Source organism: Octopus bimaculoides, chromosome 10 (assembly GCF_001194135.2).
Source record: "Octopus bimaculoides isolate UCB-OBI-ISO-001 chromosome 10, ASM119413v2, whole genome shotgun sequence".
In the NCBI taxonomy this organism is placed as follows: Eukaryota; Metazoa; Mollusca; class Cephalopoda; order Octopoda; family Octopodidae; genus Octopus; species Octopus bimaculoides.
The window spans coordinates 84718521-84726698 of NC_068990.1; the positions used below are offsets into that span (position 1 = coordinate 84718521).

Genomic DNA, 8178 nt, shown 5'->3' on the forward strand with positions numbered 1-8178 from the left:
GTTGAACTGAGGCAGAGTGCACAGTTCACAAACATAACGAATCACCACAGAATATGGTTGAAATCTTCACTATTAAATACCTAAATTCGTATCCACTCAACCATATTGCCTGTACAATATCCTAAATGCATTTCTTTTACCCATTCAACTCCTGGGTAGAAATATGAGATACTAGGCTCTCAACAACAACACTAGCCAATAACAACGCTATTACTAACACCAATAATAACAGCATTAATCAATTACAACACCGCCGGAGCCACCGCCGCCACCAGGATCACTACTTTGAACAACAACGCCACTGCCTTCACCGCTATCTCTACCATGAATAATAATAACGCCCCCACCAACATCAAAGCTACTACAATTATGTGAAATCTTACCTCTTAAATCAAAATAAATTGTACTTTATTGCGTTGTTGTTTTTTTTTTCTGACATATTTATGTTTGCTTTTCTGTTTCGTTAATTTCTACAATGCAGATAATGAGAGCATTTAGAAATATAATCTGTATTTATACTGCTATTTGTGATATAGGCGGAACTTAATATAGTAACATATATTCTGTGTGTGTGTGTGTGTGTGCACGTGCGTGCAGAGAGATAGAGAAACAGACAGAGAGAGAGCGAGAAAGAGAGAGAAAACAAAGTTGATTTAATTTATGAACCAACTCTCCAGTTTTGTTTTTCCAATAATATACTCTGTGATTTTTCTAACTATGGAGATCAATGAAAGGAAATAACATACGAGTCTCTTCACAGGTTATCTCTTTCAATGTATAAAACTGCACATGGAATTGTAAATATCAGTTATAAGTCACGCAATTTAAATTGCATAATACAAACTAACGAAGGCGTCACGTTTATATGTGGTTGTTTATTGATATGCTGTGCTTCATTTGAGATATAGACTGACTAACGTTCGATTCTCAGGTATCACCAAGTGTGTAATGGTTATAATTTGAAGACATCCATGGAATAAATGACAGAAAAAATAATAATTGTTGAAATGTTCTTTATTTTACCGTTACAATATTAAAAAAAAATAGCTGCTTTGAGTCGTACAAAAATTAGTTGAATTTCCGTTGTCCATTTCGTTAATAATTGTGTTCATCTTTTGACTGCTAGAAGACGGAGGAAGAACGTGTTTGTGATGAGTGTATTTAAAAACCTGACTTTCGATATAAATTTAAAACGAAGTTCTCCCAGAAATCCTGTCCTCTACCTGTTGTTTCTAGCATGTCCGTTTGCGCTCTCCTTCAATCATTTTTTTCCTAAATTTCTTGCGATTCCTATGTTTTCAATACAAGAGATTAGGATTTCGCCCAAGAAACACGTTCTCAATATTTTAATTTTCTCCTTCGCCATTCCAAATTCTTCATGTCTACTTTTTTCGAATTTTTTTTCTTGGTAATTCACGGATAAAAAAACAAAGAGTGCGAATCTTTAAGAATTTTCTTCTTTCTCTTTTCTTAAAGTCCTTCCCAAACACCCACCCATCACACCTCACCACTTTCAAAAAGCTACAAACTCCCAATGTTTCATTTTTATTTTTTGGGAAAGCGCGGAAGTTTCTTCGGAAATAATGTCGTTTACCTATTGTTTCTAGCATGTCGGGTTTTTTGGTGGTGCTCTAATATTTTTTACGTCTGCTATTTCAGTACAGTTCTACGCATGCGTGAAACATCAGACGAAAGTGAAACATTGGATGTTTTTAGCGTTTTGAAAGCGGGTAGGTAATGGGTTGGCGAGGTGGGGGAAGGGGCATTGAGTGTTTCTTTTAAAAAAAATTAAACTCTGAAAAAAAAAATTCCCAGATTCATAATCTCTGTATTTTTCTACATGGATAAAAAAAATTCGTAAAAATGTTACAAATTAAGAAAATACGGTGAAGACCGGGGGGGGGGGATTATAATTTTGAAAACGTGATTTCTGGGCAAAATTGTATTAACCCCTTTTATACGATGAAACCATACGTGGTTTGTGATCCTTCTTAAGAACAGAAAGCACTTTCATGCAAACCCATACAAATTGTACCCTTATCCCTTCACTTTTAAACAAACAACTTCCATTACGCCAGTAATCCAGTTCACTATATATCAGCTGTGCTGATTCTGCCCGTAAGAAAAGAACAAATAATACATATGGCTAAATATCCGGGCAACGCCAGGATGCATTGCTAGTTTATATTATTTTCCTACTTAAATTAGGTGAGGCTAAAACAATGGATTTTTCGTCTGTTGTCTATTTTGAACTAAGTCTGACACGAGATGGTCATAGGCTGACAGTTGACTCTCTTGATGCTAATACCGAGAACAATAAGAAGGGACTCATAGAAAAATCTAGACTGGATTTCGTATCCTAGCTAAGAATCCAGAAAGCGATTCGCTTTAAATGTATGCACAAATGTGTGTGTGCGTGTATGAAATATTTATGGTTAGAGCAAGTAGTGGTAATGGTGCTTATAAAAGAAAACTACCAAGTGAGATCTGATTCTACCATTACTGGTTGCACAATAGAAATGCAAATATTAACTCCATTGAAACGTGTTTTATTCATGGCAATAATTATATCTGAACATGAAATTCTATGAGCTAGTCATCCTTTCTATTAAATATTATTAGTTGTGGATTCCAGTAGCTAATAATATTCAATATAAGGGATATCTGATAGAATCGAACTTCAGAAAATGATGAAGTAATTTCTATTAGTACATAAAGGTTTAAAATATATTATAACTGAAATTGAAAATATCTTGTTAATATATGTCACAAAAATACAGACTACACAAGCTTTGTGGTTTATAGTACGTCAGTACAGGTACATCAGCTGATACAAAGCTGTTACGATGAAGATATATCAGAACTGAAAAATGAAACCATAAATTGTCTTACGATGCCACAGTTAAATGGTAGTTTGGGAACAAAATAAGTCTGAACAGCCTAATAATTTAAGTCTCTTTAATTCAACGGTAGGAAACAGCTGGTCTTTTATTCTGTTAATTTTTGGTGAATAGTTTTGTGAGCTCGTATTCAACATGAAGAGAAATTGCATTTCTGATATAAAAGATCAATGTCTTCACGTGCTCAGTTACTATAAACTGAAATATGCTAGCTATTATAATGATTATTTCTAGAATGGTGGTGGCTCGAAATGTTAGTTTCTTCTCTGAGAAAGTTTTAGACATCAAAACCATTTAGGTGAAAACAACGACCGCTCATTGGTCGAAAGTCACTTAGTAAACATAATCTACAAAAGTAACCATGCAAGCAAACGGCCTAATTAGTTGAAAATTGCTCAGAATAATTTAAAAAAACAAAAAACGATCTTTTAATGTTATCTGCTACGTTATCAACGTGTGTGTGTGGGGGGAGTACGTGTGTGTGGGGAAGTACGTGTGTGGTGGGAAGTACGTGTGGGTGCGCGCGCGCGCATCAACATAAGATCATAAATTATGTAAACACTCACACATGAAACAATTGAAGAAATGCAAGAACGAAAGCGTGTAGATGTGTGCAGTCGGCAAAGGATAAGATGTGGGTGGAACACCTCAGTCAGACTTCTCACAGGCACGGAACAAAGGTATAAATTCTTCTGGGTAAGCAATAGTGATGGTTTGGTAGGTGTAGGCATACATTTTACAGAAAATGGGTAGATAAGGTGATCAAGGTGGTCAGAGTGTGTGACAGGGTAATAAAGCTTAAACTAGTCTTGGAAAACAACATTTATCTCTGCATGTTCTCCTCAAATGGGACTAGTAAATGAACAAAAGGATTGATCTTATGAGGTACTTTTGTAGATTACTTCAATGATAAATGGTTGGTGAATTCAATGGATGTGTTGAACAGGAACTCATGGATTCCAAGTTGTACATGCAGGTTACAGCTTTGGTCCTAGAATTGAGTAGAAAACATGGCTCTTGAAGTTCTGTGATGCAAATGGTTGGATGAGATGTAACTCAAACTTTGAGAAACCAGTCAGTGACCTATTTACCGATCAATCTGGTGGGCACACAAGCCAGACCATCTACACTCACACTAGAAAAAGGGATAGACAGACACTTGTGAATGCAAAATTCAGCCTGGATGAGAAATTATACAACATAGGTTTGTGGCTAGTGACTTCAGACTTAGAGCTAAACAGACCTAGAAGTGAAAACTAGTCAAGATATTGAAATAATGAGAATTTAAAGATTCAGTAAATCGTCAGAAATTTAGAGCAGTACTATTTGAAATATTTGACAAAGAGAGAGGTGTATAACATAGGGGAGCTTTGGAAGTTCCTTGGGGAAAATTTATTGAAGGTAACAGATCAAATATGTGGCTGGTGCAAAGGGTGCCATGTGGTGGAACAGTGAAATGGACAGAGCCATTAAAGTGAAAATACATCAACTTCATGAGTCTGTAATTTCCTCTCTCACTTATGCATCTTCTTTGTCTTGTAACAGTTAACGATATTCTCATTATACCAGTCAACGAGCATGACATTATCCTGCATTTCCTGATTGACAAGCACTAGGCCCATATATATTTTAATCATCTTATCAAATTTCGTTGATAGACCACCTACTTATCCAGCTTGCATAAATTTAATCATTCCAGTAACCATACTATTGTCAACTTGAATGACTGGTTCTTCAGCTGAGTCCATATATCTCCATTTTGGGTCAGCTTGGAAGAAGCCCCCTCTTTTTCACACATCCTTCACATTCAACATCCTGTCATTCTATAGCTCTATAGTAAGAGATTGTCTATCTACATGTGTGTGTGTAAGTATCTTACGTGTGTATTTACACACACACACACACACACACACACACACACATGTAGTGTCAGTAGCATAATAAAATGACCTTGTTCCATGCTGTAAAATGGTTGGCAGTGAAATGGACCATGCCAAACAAAAAGATAAATTAAATAAAAATCTCACCAGCTGCATATAAGTAACCTGTCTAAAAACACGATAACCTTGAAGAGTGAAGATTAGATACAGGGTAGAGAGTTCTATCTAATCAATCTGTTGAAGACCACCGCAAAATACACCTCATTCATGCTGTAAAGTGTTTTGCGATAGGAAAAGCATCCAGCTATGTAAACTAAAAACATGACATATACAACAAAACTGGTCAGTTCTCTTTGTTGCTGTGTGTCAGATAATAAAGGACCATGACAAATAAACATTGATAAAAGTTGCATTCATCGTCGATGTGATGTTTCATTGCCTGTTGAATAAAACATTAACTCAGCTTCCATTTCATTTAGAAATTTATGGCAAAGCAAATTGGGTTTAACCTTTCAATCAGCAATTAATGGTAAAATGGAGCAACTATTTCCTTGAACTAAATACACATGCACTCAAAGGATTTTTCAACGTAGGAACATATAATGCACATGTATATATATATAAATATATACACACACACACACACATATATATATAAGTTCAAAAAGAAAACGACAAAAAAACAACGCGAGGACGTGATGTATATATATATATATATATACACACACATATGCACACACACACACACATATATATATATATATATATATATATATATATATATATATATATACACATGTGGATATATATAAACAGGCACACAGAGACACACTCACATTATATATTATTATACACACATGTGCACACACACAGTTACAATATATATTACACACGTGCATGCACAGATACGGACACGCTATATATGTCCATAAATTAGTTGTCTCTGGTAAATTGAGTTCACAATGAATAAAAACAATTAGTCATCAGTGTAATTTTTATATACAAGTGTATTATTGACATTACATAGAAACACACACACTATATATATGCACACATACATACACATAACATTGTTATACACATTGCATTATTTGATTCATTGAGCTCACAATGAATAAAAGAGCAGTTAACCTTCAATAGAATTCGTGTAATGATGTCAAATTGTTGAATCCACCTCTAACAATTGTTGGAAGTATTCGGATGAGAGTTGGGAGGCTGTATACAGAATAAAAGCTTAGCAAAGCATGTGACAATGTTGTTTGGGGAGCAGAATCTAAATAGTCTTTAAACTTTTTATTGAAATATTTGTAATGAAACATACAGTGCTTCAATAAATTAATTAAAAAAAGATTTGCAGAGATTTAGTAAAATAACTTGTCTGCAAAAAAGTGGGTGTTTAAGACAATGTCACACAAAGATTTTAAATAGAATTTATAATAGGCACAGGAGTGGCTGTGTGGTAAGTAGCTTGCTTACCAACCACATGGTTCCAGGTTCATTCCCACTGCGTGGCAACTTGGGCAAATGACTGATACAAGTAAAGGAATAAAAGCATACCAGGACGTTCCGTACCACTAAACCAAGTAGGTTCTCTGAATATGTACAATGTATTTTAAGACTAAATAGTAACTCTGTTTACATAACGAAGATATTTTGGTTGAATTATATGGTTATTGGTTTTACATGTCTTTCTATATTCTACAACTGTCACAATATAAAAACATTTCTCATGGCACCAGCACACAATTTACAGATGCTTACATTTTTTTAGGTTTCCCTTGAATTTTTCACGGGTCCAGCTAGTAGTAGTAGTAATAATAATAATAATAATAATAATAATAATAATAAAAATAATAATTTTTTATTTTTACAAGATTAAAAAAAATATATTTCATTTAGTGTATACAAAGTCCATAAACCAGCGGCAATGACATATGTGGGGGTAAACTTGATAAGTAGGTGGACAGTTGAAAAAATTAGCTAAATTTTAGGTTCACTTTATTTCACAGTCGAGTTAAAATATTGTTTTAAATTAAATTTAAAAAAAATACAAACAGCAGCAATGATTTCTTAAAATGCTATTTACTCTCCTTAATAGATTGTTCTAGCTGTGCAATGTCAGCATCCAAAGATGCTAAGCCATTTCGGAAGTTCAGTATATCTGCATTCAATGAAGAGTCTGTATTGATAGTGTACTGAGATAGATTTGAAACCGTCTCCTCATCGTCTATATTATGATAATCATTAGTATTGTTGGTCTTATGTTTCTCATCAGAATCACAACAAATTTCTTTGACTGGTGAAGAAGTTACTATGTTCTTTAGAACAACAGAGAGTGGTTGAGCCCTTTCAGCTTCGTAATTACTAATAGATTTGCTATCAGCACCAACCAGACCATTCAATGCTTTTGCCCTGGGATATTTCTGAAAATAATCAGTAATGCTGGCTCTTGAATCATTACTAATTTCCATTTTGTTCTGAGAGTCAAAGGAATGTTCTAATTTACTACTGAGACAGGAAACATTATCTCTATCAGGCTTGGACTGTTGGTCATTATCTTTCAAAGCAAGAGAATCTTTAGTTTCCATCTGATAATTGTAAAGTCGGTTCTGTTGATCGATTTGTTCTCTGGACTCAAACACAGGACAGTGTGGAAGTTCAAAACCATTTACGCTGATATCTCCCGGCTGGTTGTGTTTAGGAGAGTTTGCCAAAGCATTTGCACTTCCAGCAGGATTCATTACTGAGTTGCTGGTGCCGGTCATTGTTTTCCACAAGGCTTGCAACCTCTGGTCAACTGACTGTTCAGAAGCAGATCGCTTTGGTGTAACATTAGAGGAATTCTCTTTGCCAGTGTCAACATTCGAAGAAACTTTCTGTGATTCAGCTAACATCATTCTTGAATTGGAACAGGCACTTAACATAGAGCTGAATAAAAAAAAAAAACAGAATGGTAGCGAGTAGAAATTATTAACTCAATATAAATGGAACATTTTATAATACACTAACAGAAATACCCGGCGTTGCCCGGGTTAAAGAGAATAATGAAATCTAAAAACGCCGTCTAGACTACGCATCATCTTTATATATAGAGATGTATATACACATACGCACCCAAACACACGTATATATATGTATATCAATATAAATATATGAAAGTCAATGAAGTTTCGTAAAAGAAGGTGATCATGTACATACTTTCTTGCTGTTGTGATTATAACACCTCATTGTAAACTATGTTCCTTGTTTTCCCTTGTGGAGCATATACAAATAGGTTTTTTGTTGCTGCCCACTCTTGAGCAGCCAACATACAGTTGTCCATGTGAGAAGCAGGGCTCTTCCAAGAGAAGACCAGCTACAGACAGTGTTTGACCCTGATATTTGTTTATGGACATGGC

At 34.8% G+C, this 8178-nt stretch overlaps 1 protein-coding gene across 4 annotated transcripts in view; it reads right to left on the bottom strand.

Moving 5' to 3' along the window:
* Nucleotides 1–6625: 6625 nt before the first annotated feature.
* LOC106871332 (uncharacterized) overlaps nt 6626–8178 on the bottom strand; it is a 30639-nt gene continuing 29086 nt past the window's right edge. For all 4 annotated transcript variants that reach the window (XM_014917731.2, XM_052971341.1, XM_014917732.2 and 1 more), the window contains one exon: nt 6626–7708. In XM_014917731.2, the coding sequence (XP_014773217.1) occupies nt 6859–7708 (850 nt within the window). In that variant the 3' untranslated portion in view covers nt 6626–6858. The remainder of the gene's footprint in view (nt 7709–8178) is intronic.